This window comes from Poromitra crassiceps, assembly GCF_964638095.1.
Source record: "Poromitra crassiceps genome assembly, chromosome: 9".
Lineage (NCBI taxonomy): Eukaryota > Metazoa > Chordata > Actinopteri > Beryciformes > Melamphaidae > Poromitra > Poromitra crassiceps.
This window is the reverse complement of record NC_139630.1, coordinates 49,233,545-49,249,198: the sequence shown is the minus strand read 5'-3', so window position 1 is coordinate 49,249,198 and position 15,654 is coordinate 49,233,545. Positions and strand designations below refer to the sequence as shown.

At 43.5% G+C, this 15,654-nt stretch overlaps 1 protein-coding gene across 1 annotated transcript; it reads right to left on the bottom strand.

The window, feature by feature from the left end:
- Positions 1–12,452: 12,452 nt before the first annotated feature.
- tmem18 (transmembrane protein 18) lies at positions 12,453–15,416 on the bottom strand. The gene is made up of 5 exons (XM_083642555.1): positions 15,280–15,416; positions 14,990–15,107; positions 13,950–14,004; positions 13,749–13,842; positions 12,453–13,553 (listed from the first exon to the last, which is right to left on the bottom strand). Exons 1-5 carry the CDS (start codon positions 15,373–15,375, stop codon positions 13,455–13,457), a joined length of 462 nt encoding a protein of 153 aa, XP_083498681.1. The 5' UTR covers positions 15,376–15,416; the 3' UTR covers positions 12,453–13,454.
- Positions 15,417–15,654: the final 238 nt, after the last annotated feature.

The window sequence follows — 15,654 nt, the reverse complement described above, 5'->3', positions numbered from 1 at the left end:
CTAACTCCTTTTCCTTGACCTCGCTGGAAGTAAAACACGCAGTGTGTCAAAGTAGGCTACATTAAGCTCATCCTACTTGCTAACAAATTAATGTTTCGGTCAGTGGCGTATTGACCCCAGAGAAGCTTAATAATATAGCCTACTTGGGGCAAAAAAACAACAAAAAACTGCATGTTTTACTTCCGGTGAGGTCAAGGAAAAGGTAGGAAAAGGAGTGACTATTCTGAACAAGCACCTCCTCAGCACCAGACCCTAAAACTCAAGGACTTCTATTCATCATACTTAATCAGTCTCACATATATGTATGAGTAGCTGCAGATCAATGCTAGGCTCTCTGAATGTTGTTCATGAAGCCTGTATCTGTAATAGCATAATAAAAAAAAAAAAAAAAAAAAAATCGGATTTAGTCTAGCAGGAGCCTGATGTTGTGCACCTGCTGGTCCCACGGGCCCTGCATACTCATTGGTCTTAAAGGGACACACACCACCGAAAAAACAATGATCTCACACATATCCAAAAAGTGTATAAACAGTTTTGTAGACAAGTTGTGGACCTGTGATCGCTTTACAGTTTTTGGATATGTGTGAGATCACGTGCATTGTGCAAAATAAACCAGCATTGTTTTCCGGTTGAGTTCTCTATTTAAGAAGACCTTCAGACCATTCAGTCTGTCCCTCCTCACTGATTTTTTTTTTTTCACAACCTTTTGTTCTGTTTGTTTGTTTAATGTAGTTTGTGTTGTCCAGTTATTTCCCTTAGTTTTAGGTAATACGTTGTTTTAACTTTTACTTTGGTGTATGGCTCCCCTCATATGTTACAACCTGGCTCAATAAAGTAACAAATGGGGGGAGTCATACCAAAGTAAAAGTTAAAACAACAATTTATAAACTAAAACTAAGGGAAAATAACTAGACGACAAGACAAAGACAAACTACATTAAACAAAATAACAGAGCAGAACGTGCATCGGTGAGAAGGAAGGGAGACTGAGGTCTTCTTCAACCCAAGGAGCACACCGGGCCCAGGTGCACTCAATCAGCGACCCCAACGACTCCAACACCAGGCTCCTGCAAGACAGGCCAGGAAAGTGGCAAGGTCGTCACAAAAGCTAAAATCTTATCAGATGAGGGACCCTGGGACAAAATCTTATCAAATGGAGGTCTGTGGGGGTAGTTTGTGTCTGTTTAGGGATCCTTGACGTGAAAGATTTAGAACTACTGGTCTAGAGGGCTAGAAATGCATTAACAGTGACAGATTTCATTTCAGTATCCTCTGGATAATGTCATGTTTATCAACTTGACTTATTGTAAAATATCAAGGCATTGAAAACATCTGCAGAAACATAGCGGCCTAGCTGCCAACTTCACCGACCCCTGTACCCAAAGCCCTCCATCTTCACCGCTCATGCATCTGGTTCACATTTAACCGATGGATTTTTGAGAAGGGTACCAGAGAACAGAGCCAAACTATAAAAACCTAAAACTTACTGTAAAAACTTAGCTGCTTAAGGAGGCAATTAGATTAACATATATCTCTTGCATGACCTGAACGAGGACAGAGTCCTAAACGTAAGTGTCACCAGAGGTGTAGATTGTCTCCTGGTGTGGGAATCTGAAGATCAGAACCTGGTGTGTTGGGTCCATGATTCATATCTGTGGGAGACATCTCAGTGGGGAAGGCAAAGAAGGACGGACAGTCATCATCATAGAAGTCTGGATTCTGTCATGCTTTGATACGAAACCAGAAACTTAGGAGGCTTACTCTCTCACCTCCCGCCCCGCCCCCTCCCCACTCACATGCACGCACGCACACACACACGCACACACGCACACGCACACACACACACACACACACACACACACACACACACACACACACACACACACACACACACACACACAGATGTTATTCTTTACAACATAATCAGGCACCAGAACTGCTCGATTAATCTTGGTTTCACAACATACAATTAGTGAGAGTTGTTGGTGTGTACTTTGGCTTGTGTTTTGGATCATTCGGATTTATTGATATTTGAACAATGGGGTAATAATAATATTCTGAGAGCGGTATAGATTTACGACTAGATTATTCTTGTTAATTTTCTTTACACATGCTTTGAGAGCGGCTTGATGAAAGGGAAGGGATGAAGAAACTCACTAAGATAGTGGTGGCCCAGCCGAGACACAGTTGGATAACTGGTGAATGCGTCACATTTACAGGAGGCTGAATGGAATGTGGAATTCAAAGGTGACCCAGTAGATTTAAACATATTTGTAGCCTATCTTGAAGCAACACATCTTTTCTGTTAATTTGTGGGAGTTTTTACCCTCAAGGAGGACAATAGATCAGAAAGCTTAGCTCACTTCAGTTATGCCTTAATGACAATATTAAGTTAATATTGTGACAATATTAAGTTAATATTGTGACAATATTAAATTAATATTGTCATTCTCATTCTGCATAATGGTGAAATATGATGTGTGTGAGCCTACGAAACGGGGACAAGCACACTTGTTGCTTTATTTGTCACACAACACACCATGCTGTGACCAACCCACACACACACACACACACACACACACACACACACACACACCTACACACACACACACCTACACACACACACACACACACACACACACACACACACACACACACACACACAGTACATGCGCACAACAGTGGTCAGTGAAATTTACTCTCTGCTTTTTTCCCTTAGAGGCATGTCCTTCCTGACAGGCAAGGAGCAGTGGGCAGCTTTTTATCATATAGCGCCCGGGGACCAACTTCATCTTGTCATCATCGTTGGTCAGGTGACGATCTTCTGCATGTTTCTAATGGGGGTCCACTCCATACCAATGTTGTATGGAGGGAAACCTCAGTGGAGCACGGGGAGTTTGAGTTTAAATAACTGTGAAAATAAGTAAGTAAAGGAGCAACCTCAACTTGCAACTTTATTTGTTCCCAGAGGGCAATTGGTTTTGCAGCAAGACATACAAGACAGACATAGATACAAAAAATGATAAAGTACAAAACACCTAGGTAGGGGGACATCAAATGGTGAGGGGGGTTGCATTGAATGTTGCGGACTCAGGGAGAACAACAGTTGTCCAGTAAAGGATATCATGCCATTGTAAAAAGAAAATGCACATTTGTGAAGTTAGTCATGAAAATTTGGCGCATGCACGCACGCACACACGCACACACACACACACACACACACACACACACACACACACACACACACACACACACACACACACACACACACACACACACACAGGGTATGCCAATATAAGTGGACAATTTCCCCAATTGTCCCCAATTGTACTACTGAAGCCTCCCACCAGGCCCCATTGTGACGTTCAGACTCTACAGATGTACAGATTTGTCATGTCACAATGTATTGGAACAATACCCCCCGCCCCCCCCCCCCCCCCTCCACACACACACACACACACACACACACACACACACACACCACCCCCCCCACCCGTCTCCACCCCCTTCACCCATATGGGCAGATGACTCACAGTGTGAACAGGAAGCGAGATAGCCATTAAATCAAATGTAATATATACAGTACAGCCAACTCCAACTTCCCTCTGGCTCTCCTCCCGTCAAGAATCACAAAGCGTGTTGCCTCATACATTAGAAACACTATTGTTATGACGGCTGCATTGATTTGTAAGCAACACAGTGGATGGCTGGAGGGGGGTTGAAGTACAGTATAGACCCCGTCTCTCTCCACTTCTATGACTGGACACAGTGCAAATGAGACACGTGGCACACACCCCAAGTGACAAAGTCCTATCATTCATCACAGTAATGGCATATGATTCATGCATTTCAGCTCCAAATTGGCTTAAGTGACAACGGAGACACCGTCCCCCGAGTGTACACGCTGTCCAGACAGACGAAGATGTGCGAGAATGGACATTAATAAGCTTATTTTATTTCGTTCAACGGATCCTCCATCCATGGGCCCTATTTTTATGCATTCAGCTATTAGTCTACAGGGTCTTCACTTAACTGAATGGTCATTGTGATTCTGTCCTTGATTTTCAAATGGTACTGCACTGTTAACGACCTCCAATATTTGTGCGTGCGTGCGTGCATACGTACGTGCGTGCGTCTGTCTGTCTGTGTGTGTGTGTGTGTGTGTGTGTGTGTGTGTGTGTGTGTGTGTGTGTCCTGCATCCTTCATCCATGGAGTTATGACATTGCTTTGGGAGTCTACACCTTGGCACACTCCCTTTGGAAAGATATCCAACAAAACGGCAAACGTCTGCCTGTTTGATGAAATGGGTTGAAGGCTGTGTGTTCCTCTTTGAAGACTAATCTTAAGTACGCTAACATCTTAAATTATTCATGTTTTAAGATAGCCTCTGTTATCGCAGGAGACCTCTCGCCCGTGCATTGTCTGGTCTCTGGCGAAGCACACTGTGTGTCTATCTGGGAATGTCTTCAAACACGCCCTTGCACACAAACCCCCACTCTTCCAAGCCTACGTTTTTCTTTGCGCCGCTCTCTGCGTTTAAACTTCTGGCTCTTTTTTGGCACTTCCCCTCTCCTCTGGTTTTCCGTTTCTCACTCCATCTCCATCACCTCCACATCTCCGTTTCCTTTTGGCCGAGTCACACCCCCCTCCTCAGCACCTCCTTGAGGCCTATTTGTTGGCAAGGGAGGGTCATGGTTTGGAGCGCTGGGTCCATCTGTAACCATTAGATCTAGTCTTCAAGTCAAGACTATGCTTCACGAAATCGGTGTAAGGCAGGAAAAGAGGAAACAGATTACAACCAGACACCATCTGTTCGGAAAGGATCAGAGCAGTGAAGTCATATATCATCTACTACACAGAAAAAGAAATGAATGGCTGCATATCCACACAGTAGTTTTACTACAGTATAACACTAGTAAAAGCCATCTTTTTCCAGCTTAGAACCATCCCTAAAATCAAACCCTTCCTATTGTACCATTGCCAAGACCAAGATCTAGAGAAAGTCATCCATCCCTTCATATCCTTCTGCCTGGACTATTGCAACTCCCTTTATAACAGTACCAATCACTTTCCACAAAACTTCCACAAAAAAGGGAAAATTACATCTCAGTTCATTTTGCATACATATTATGAATTGTTTCATAGATACAGTCAATGTCTCGTCATAGACACTGGGGTAGCTGGCTGGGGGCGTGGTCAGGGTGGGGTAAATCCCCCCGTTTTTCCCATAGCTATTTAGGATTTAGCTGCTAGCCCAGCCCAGGCAGACAAGATCAGGGATTCAACAACCGCAGTAAACGCACATCTAAACAGCCGTCTATGTACCTGCTCTAGAATCCCCAATCCTGTAGTGTAGAACCGCAGCACCGTCCTTTGGTGAGTCAGCCAATTTTCCTTTCAATAATCAATTTGTATGAATTGTGTCACTTCTTACAAATAGGAGTTTTGGAAGGAAATGTCATGATGATCTTTGTGAGAATTTACTATTGTTGTTGTTGTTAACAAAATATCAATGACAGAATGTTTTTGGAGGGGCAATGGGATGAATGATAACCTTACGAGGCAGCTGGATTCGCGTGAGATCACATGAAAACAAACCATCTGGCAGTGTCAGGTTAGATGAATGAGAGAGAAACAAAGAAATACATTTTTTTCCCAAACCAACCAATGAATGGCCTATGCTCCATAAGTAAGTAACCAATGATGAAAAAGAAAAAGTAAGTCATCATCATAGATGACTCACTGAATGTCTGATTGAGAATGAGTCACTGAGTAACACAGCCTCTATGGCTTTTAGTTTGTGTTCTTCTGGTCTGGAGATGTATTAACAATAAATGATGATATAGCATTATAATAAAACAAATAATAATAATAATAATATTGATCTTGTTGTTATATATATCAGTACATTACCTGAAGCCATATAGAGCATATCACTCATGGTGATTTTCATGTTTCATCTTCACTTGAAGGAGAATGTGGTTCTCTGTTTTGAGAAAATTCCTTTTAAAAACTGAAAAATGCATGGTGGTCAAGCTAAGAACAAGGCTGTTTTCCTCAGTTCCTGAAAAATGGGGTGTGAGGTTTATACTCAAAAACGACAATATAATTACTTAGAATAAAGCAGGATTTTTTAAATAATGCCAAGTTTTTATATAGTAATGTTTATATTATACAATTGTTTTTATTATCCTCTATCTCTCATGATAAAGACTATACTGTACACAATTCTGTATTATGATGTACATAATATTATATACATGTAACAATTATACTACTCAATTCTCAATCACACATTCAGTGAGTCATCTGTCAATCTGTATCAGTTGCTACATGATAAAGATAGATGATGATGATGATGATGATGATTTTTCTTTTCTTTTTCATAATTCCATTACGGAGCATGCCCGGTCACAGCGTGACTCAACCTGGAGGAAACTGCTGCTGCTGTCATGGTGTCCGGACACCAGACACCAACCTGAAGCTGCAGGTCACTTCCACTGCGCCAGCCAGCACAGCCAACCAGATAGATGGACGGACAGACAGCATGGGCGCATGTGTGTTGCTCCGCTCCCAGCCAATAGAAAAAACACTTTTGGCTTTCAGCATTTAAAGATGCAGTATATACACACTCTCAACCTGTGATAGATTAAATGTACTATGAACTTTTTGAATCTCTACTCTGTTCACAGTAGTTTTCATTTTTCACAGTCTAGAGGTTACATTCACAAGGTGACTCAGAGTGGGTGTGCTGAACCAGGATTGCTCATCTACTGGGCCCAGGCCATGTGGATCCAGTTTCTGAGAGTAGAGAGAACTGGTGTTGGATCACGGGTGAGGTCACTTGATACACGATCAAATGCCCCAATACAACATAAAAGACGACTCCCACATCAGCGCTCTTATTGCTGGATACTTAATATTTCAAAGATGTTGACATTAATCCACATGTAAAAAGGCTGTTATTATAATGAAACCAAGATTGACTGGAATCATCCAAAACTTATTTTGTAGTTGTGAAAGTCCTGCTGTGTAGGAATGTATGTTTATCCACAACTGATATGCTTCAAGTTTTAAGTGGCTGAAATGAGCCTTAATTAGGATTTCCGTTCTGAAAAATGCCGAGCACGGGCCAAAATCTTTACCAGCAGACTATATCACCACAGATGTTGAGAGCCATAGCAAGGTCCAACATAACAAAGTGTGTATAAAAATATTGAGAGAGAATATTGTGAGAGAACACGGTCATCATTTGAGGTAATTTCTTTGCTGTGATCTAAGGAACATGGAAGTAAGCATCTCTTTATTCATGTTTTCACATGTTGTATAAATGGTTCGTGCTTACAGTACTTGGTTGTTGGCAGGCAGGCCTTACAATCAAAAACATCCACAACAAGCGAGATACCATCCTCTGGTGTTTTTAAGTCTGGGTTTCCCGGGTCGAAAATAGAACTTGGCAGAGGGGCTTCGCTGTGCCTGTTTCAAAAACGGGGTCAGTGTGGATCCGAGCCAGGGATTTGAGTTGTGAATATAGCTTGCAGATGCTCGCCTGAAATCCAGTTCACCACTTGGATAATGTTGGAGAACAATGTTAACAGCTTCCTAGGCTTGCTTGTTCTGGCCAGGCCATGTTTGAATAATTCTGCAATAACAAGGCCTATAAAGGGAGTGCTGAGCGAGAGGAGGCTGGCTCATTTACATAACATAAATGTTTGGGGATCGGCGGGCCTCTAGGTGGGGCAGCGTTCATGCAGTAGTAGGCCTGTAGGTGGAGCAGCGTTCATGCAGTAGTAGGCCTGTAGGTGGAGCAGCGTTCATGCAGCAGTAGGCCTGTAGGTGGAGCAGCGTTCAGGCAGCAGTAGGCCTGTAGGTGGAGCAGCGTTCATGCAGTAGTAGGCCTGTAGGTGGAGCAGCATTCATGCAGTAGTAGGCCTGTAGGTGGAGCAGCGTTCATGCAGCAGTAGGCCTGTAGGTGGAGCAGCGTTCAGGCAGCAGTAGGCCTGTAGGTGGAGCAGCGTTCATGCAGTAGTAGGCCTGTAGGTGGAGCAGCATTCATGCAGTAGTAGGCCTGTAGGTGGAGCAGCGTTCATGCAGTAGTAGGCCTGTAGGTGGAGCAGCGTTCATGCAGCAGTAGGCCTGTAGGTGGAGCAGCGTTCAGGCAGCAGTAGGCCTGTAGGTGGAGCAGCGTTCATGCAGTAGTAGGCCTGTAGGTGGAGCAGCATTCATGCAGTAGTAGGCCTGTAGGTGGAGCAGCGTTCATGCAGCAGTAGGCCTGTAGGTGGAGCAGCGTTCAGGCAGCAGTAGGCCTGTAGGTGGAGCAGTGTTCATGCAGTAGTAGGCCTGTAGGTGGAGCAGCATTCATGCAGTAGTAGGCCTGTAGGTGGAGCAGCGTTCATGCAGCAGTAGGCCTGTAGGTGGAGCAGCGTTCAGGCAGCAGTAGGCCTGTAGGTGGAGCAGCGTTCATGCAGCAGTAGGCCTGTAGGTGGAGCAGCGTTCAGGCAGCAGTAGGCCTGTAGGTGGAGCAGCGTTCATGCAGTAGTAGGCCTGTAGGTGGAGCAGCGTCCATGCAGTAGTAGGCCTGTAGGTGGAGCAGCGTTCATGCAGCAGTAGGCCTGTAGGTGGAGCAGCGTTCAGGCAGCAGTAGGCCTGTAGGTGGAGCAGCGTTCATGCAGCAGTAGGCCTGTAGGTGGAGCAGCGTTCATGCAGCAGTAGGCCTGTAGGTGGAGCAACGTTCAGGCAGCAGTAGACCTGTAGGTGGAGCAGCGTTCATGCAGTAGTAGGCCTGTAGGTGGAGCAGCGTTCAGGCAGCAGTAGGCCTGTAGGTGGAGCAGCGTTCATGCAGCAGTAGGCCTGTAGGTGGAGCAGCGTTCATGCAGTAGTAGGCCTGTAGGTGGAGCAGCGTTCAGGCAGCAGTAGGCCTGTAGGTGGAGCAGCGTTCAGGCAGCAGTAGGCCTGTAGGTGGAGCAGCGTTCATGCAGCAGTAGGCCTGTAGGTGGAGCAGCGATCATGCAGCAGTAGGCATGTAGGTGGAGCAGTGTTCATGCAGCAGTAGGCCTGTAGGTGGAGCAGCGTTCAAGCAGTAGTAAGCCTGTAGGTAGAGCAGCGTTCATGCAGCACTAGGCCTGTAGGTGGAGCAGCGTTCATGCAGCAGTAGGCCTGTAGGTGGAGCAACGCTCATGCAGCAGTAGGCCTTTAAGGTGGAGCAGAGTTCATGCAGCAGTAGGCCTGTAGGTGGAGCAGCGTTCATGCAGCAGCACTTCCATGATTGGAAGTTGGAAACCCTCATTACTGTTTTGCTTGCTTCCACCTGTTTTCCCTGCCTTTTCGACACAAAATGGCCCCCGTGAAAAGGGTCTATATTAAATGTCAACCTTATGCAGTCTTCGTTCCGGGAGAGCATGATCTTATAGATCATTCACAATCTCTAGAGGTGAATATACAGTACATCCCCAGCCTTACTGACATGTGGGGTGCCACAGATCAATGGATCCAATCCTATGCTGCCTTTACATGCTTCCTATAGGTCAGTTAATCCACCAATTCGAGGGTATATCATTGCTATACGGAAACCCTACCAACCTACGCAGACTAACTCTTCAAGAATGCCTAACTACTATTACTGTAAGAATTTGATGGCAGACAACTTCCTCCTAAAAAGAGGGAGATTATACACACATCACGGAAAAGGTGCAATTAAGGCTGGAGCAAAAAACGCTGCATAAATGAAAGAAGGTAGAGCCTGCACTTGCTCACAATGCCAAAAGTTTAATTCAAAGAAACAAACGTTTTCGATCCACACTGGATCTTCGTCAGGTCAGCTTGCTGACCTACCTTCTTTCATTCAGACAACTTCCTCCTCCAATAAAACCCAGACAAAAGAGATCCTCATAATAGGCCCTGACCACTTATCTAATGTAAGTAAACAATACATTGGTCCTTGGGCTTCACTAAAATCTGCCTCCAAAAACCTGGCTGTGTGTGACCTTCGACCCTTCCCAAATTGGATCAACACTGTAGTAAAAGCTACTTGTTTCCAGCATAGGACCATTGCTAAAATCAAACCTTTCCTATCGCTCCAAGACCAGGAGAAAGTCATCCATGCCTTCATATCCTCCCACCTGAACTATTGCAAAGTGCTCCCTTTATACCGTCCGGCACCAATCACTCTTCAATGTCCCACCTACTACAACTTGTACAGAATGCCGCTGCAAGACTTCTGATTGGTGGTGCTAAGACAATCACCTACTTGCTTCCCTTCATTGGCTCCCAGTTCACTTTAGCCTTATTTAAAATTGTTATTGTGTTTAAAGCTGTGAATGGACTGTCCCCTACTTCTATTTCAGAACTTCTACACCCCTACTTGACCCCTAAGACCCGAAGGTCATCTAACAGAAATCTCCTGGCCGTCTCTTGGAGCACAGTGACCATTATTCCCAATGTACTTGTAGCTATAGTTTGATTTCACCCCTTGGCCCGGCCGTGGCTCTGCACACAGCGGCCAGTGGGACTGGACCCCCTTTTGCCTCCAGAGCAGTGAATTCTCCAAGGCGTGCAGTCCACAAGGTGCCGGAAACATTGCACAAGAATTTTGGTCCATTCCAACTCCATAGCGTGACAGTTCCTGTGGATTTTATGGCCGCATTCATTGGCTACAACCATCCCAAAGCTGCTCTATTGGGTTGAGATCTGGGGTATGTACAGGTGACTGGAATATGTGCCAAGATCACATTCTCCACACCAGGTAGGGTGCATCCATGTTGTTTACGATCCATGTTGTTTCAAATGAATTCTCACCCTGTCCTCAATAACAGAAACCAGGCCTCTGTACCAAGCAACCTTTTCTACTCTTAAATCACCCAATTCTGGCAAGGAAGTTTCTGGTTCTTAAAGTAGATGATAGAAGTGAAACCAGGCAAAGTCTACTGTATGTAGCTGGAGCCCATCTGTCTCAAGGTTCGATGAGTTGTGTGTTCTAATGTACTTCTGCACACAACTAATTGTCCTAAGATGATATAGCATGCTGTTGTCCACCATGGTTGCCTTTCCATTCTCCTGTGACCCTCTCTCATCACCTCAGGACTGTAGATGACGTGTTTAGTTTACTACACAATTATATGTCAAAATACTGTAGTGCATGAAAAATCTATTTCTGTGATGCACACGTGTCTGATGATCATACCACCATGAACATCGGTTAGTTAACTCACTAACCGTTAGTGAGTTAACTTGCTAGTTAGTTAACTTGCACATTCCAATGTTTAGTCGAACTGTTTGCCGAAACGGAGAGTTGTACCTACTAAAGGTGGCCACTGAGTGCAGGCTACATTCCACACGGTACACATGTGGTAAGGCATCTCACATTCAATGTAAGTCTGCAGTGCAGCACCTGCTCATTTTGACCATAGAGGAATCAGAGTCTGACTTTTAAGACTCATTATTCTGGCAGAGGATCAGTCCTTAGCTGTCATGCAGGAGAAAAACATAAACCGGCATGCAACAGCCGCATACACAGGAGACCAAGCCTTGCCAAAGCCCCCCCACACTCACAACCCCCCACCCCACCACCACAACATTCCTCCTTTTCTTCCTCCCCTCCTAGATAACTTCCATATTATGATTGCAACCCAATCACTCATGTCCATAGCTACGGACCCTGACAGATCCAGGCAGGATCAGCATACCAACACATATCGAATGCATCTGGGAAAACAAATAAGGAGCGATATAAATAAAGAAAAAACAACAGCACAGCTGGGATGAGACACCCTGCCCTCTCTCCGCAGAGATAAAGAAGTGAAAAATGGAGTGTGAGTTGAGGGAAAAAAAGACTGAATAAGACTTTAAATAATCATCACTGCCGGTTCTTTATAGAAGGGATTAATTCCCCCGAAACTTGACTTTTTCCATACCAATGCAAGGGTTTCGCCTAGAATTTTATCTCTACTATCTGCTTGATAGAAATACAGTAAATAACACTGATCAGACTGTCATCCAGAGTAATACCAATCACTCTGCAAGCCCAAAATCTGACACATTGATACACTCCCTAGTACCTATATGTGCAATTTACAGTCTCCAATCCACCTGACTTGGCATGCTTTGGGACTGCAGGGAGAAATCCACATGAGCACATGGAGAACATGCAAACTCCACTCAAGCGTTTTTTAGTACTTGATCAAGTAATAAATATTGTTAATGTTTTTTTTTTTTACTCTAAAGCAAAAAGGTTTATGAACAAATAATAATAAAATGTGAGGCTCCCAGAACTCATTGATAGTATTCTGTTAGATCACCACCCAGCCATCTTGGTCGGAAAACAGGTAATCAATTAACAGGTGTTATAATCAAATGACACACACAGCCAATGAGCTGTGTATTGTAAACTGGCATATTAAATGCATGATATCATGGGAATACTAGTAATAACTCGTTACATTGCAAGTATTTTAATATATCATTATAGCTGTAATAAACCAGACAGAAATACAAAGTGGGAGGGAATCCTAAGTGGTTCAAGTACTGAACAGTAGATAATTTGAGAAAGTTTCTGCACCAAACACTGTGACTTAACGTGTGGCCTGCTAAGAATAGATCTCAAGAGAGCAGTATTGGTGTCAAAGCTTACCCACAATGTTCCCTGTCTAGCATAAGTACACCCATATGTTCCCATGTCAGCAAAGCAGGTCATTTGGTCTATACTGCCCTCTTGTGGGGTTAAGGGGAACTAAAGTGTTTTAAAACGTTAGTTTTTAAAACGAAGAGTCAGATCGTCACATAATAGACAATAGTCTGGCAACACAAATATTCCATACTCTTCCTTTTTCCAAACTTTTCCATACCTGGAAAATACTAAAACCAATTGAAATTCCCTATTTAATTACTATATTCTGAAATTAACAGTCCCAGAGTAGCCGTTATGAAACACTTTATACCCACAGGCGTGTGCATTTTTACACATTATTGACACTCTGAAACAACAATGAATACAAAAGAGTAAATGCCCTTTGGTCCTCATAAATCTCTGTGTATATTCACCAGCACCATCCACCAGAAGTTACCAGGAAAAAAGAAGAAATGCATGCAACTTTGCCATTACAACCTTGTTCCTTACTACACCATCGTCCCAGATCTGCTAAAGTAACAGGGGCAGGGCAGGACATTTTAGGATTAGGATGAATATCCAATCCATATAAGACTCCCTATTGAAAATTTAAATAAATGCATTGCCCCTCGCTTGACCCTGTAGCACCTTAACAAAGTGCAGATCCACCTCTGATACAAGTTTAGACATCCAGTCCTGATTGGCGCTGACATGGACAAACAATCCTTTCTAATGGTGATTCAGAGAGTCAGTCACCCAAAAGAATCTTTGCCTCCTTCCCCCAAATTCAGGACTGGCGTAGGAGAGATGTTCACTGGATCCAGAGCCCATTTAAACACAGAGGTGTTACAGATCAGTCGGTCTTCTCCCTGTTCTGTCTGCGGGCCTTTCTCTTCAGCTGGAGGATCTTGAGCTCGCTCATCGTGGAGAAGGTCCTGCACACCCACACTACCTGTGAATGCGCAAGGAACACGCGTAAGGAAACATATACACATATACACTACACACATACACGTACACACACACACACACACACACACACACACACACACACGCACGTTTCTCCTCTGGGATACCCACTGTTGGACACCATTTATAAGATTTTAGCGAATGAGGCAAGAGATGTAGAATAAAAAGTATCACTTACTACAATTATGATCGTATTGAACAGAAGGGGAATGGAGTAGACCAGAGATATGAACATGCCCTTGGAATCAAAGTACTGGAAATTAGAAAACGACCTGTAAAAACAAATTAATTAATCATGGGTCCAATTTTTGAACATAGTATTAAACTTATTTAGTAGAGCAGACACACTGGAAAAGCCCCACACAACCATAGTATTTACCTCCAGTTCATGGCTGCCAGCTCATTTAGGTATTCAGCACTATACACCATGCCAACTGTGGAGAGAGGCAACAATAAGAGTATTTAAACACACACACACACACACACACACACACACCTCAAAGCTGGTTCTCCATCAGAATGCGGCGTCCCCTCCAGATGACAAACACGCTTAGACAAACAGTGCTGTTGTTCACACTATGCTTTCATCCACTAATTACTTTCTTCAACTTTAGACAGTGCGGCAAAAGTTGCCCCCAAAATACTTTATTTTGTGCATGTTAACATTACTTCTCAGTTACCTTTACCACAGCCAAAACAAGCTCTTATGTGTGAGAAACCGAAAATAAGATAGCCGGGTTTAGTGTATACTGATATAAGCCAGGATGCTGAGATGGTTACGGTTGAGTTTTGAGATTCAGCTTCCATGGTAATAATATTCAGACTTTTCTGTTTATGTATACCTCAATAAGGACCTGTCTCTACTTGATTTAGCTAAGATTTATACAGATGTGTGGGGGCCCTGATCTTGCTGCTCCGCTATTAGTCTCTCCTCCCTTTTGAGCGCTTATATTTGATTACATATATGTACTTATTTTTATGCTGTTTCTCTACACCTCCCAGTTGGCCTATCTGGTCAAGTGAAAGTACATTCAATTCAATTAAATACAAATCTCTGTATAAAGTGCTAGGTATAGAGACTCCTGAATAAGCCCTTTAGCCAGATACAAGTTGGTTAGCTTGAATGCTCCATACATATAAAACAATAGACTCAATGATAACTTTTCCATACAATTAATAATTATGACAAATGTAATAATAATAATAATGACGATAATAATAATAGAAACACTTAAACCCGGCTATCAAACTGAAATATTAAGTATATATCTCATGCAACAAGTCTCCAGAGAGAGCGAGAGAGAGAGATAATTGATTAACTTTCTCAAATAACGTGCAAATCAGCAGACAATGACATTATTCACTAGCCAACTGTTAATATATCACGTAAACTATTGCAGGACTCCCTCATCAACTCACCCATGAGCAGGAACTGACAGACTTGCACTCTGTAGTACCTGCAGGTGAGCAGAGTCAGGCAGAAACACACAACATGGAACACCAACAGCCCGATAAGCCATGGCTCCGACCACTGCACCTAGAAACATGAAAGCAGACAAAACACAACTGAAAGACAGCGAGAACAGGCGTAGCTACTGAAGCTGTTCTCTCATCAAACCATAGAGGAAGTTGGCTAACGCTAACGTTAGCCATGGTGTTCCGAACCAGCTTCGCCTCTTGAATCAAAGCCAAGGTAAAATTCAACTTACCGACATGAGAAATGTCCATATTGACGTAATTCTCAATTTGCTGAACCCATCGATAGGAATGGTGCTGCTGATGTTCTGAGCTTTCTGGTCTGTCATCTTCACAAAATCCCAAGATGACAACTAATGTTAGCTCATGCCATGTAAACAAGAGAGTGCGCGTATCCGGAAGAAGAGCTTAGCATCTTCTTCTTCTGGTTTCCGGCAGACTAGGCACGGGTTAATGCATTGCTGCCTCACACTGGTGTAAATACGTAATTGCACATTCACCCTTTGCAACCTATATCTTCTGATAAGGACTCTTAAACGTATAGATAAGTAATAAAAGTAATAAAAGTGTCAAATTATATTATGAACTATTTAAAGAGGAATCATGTT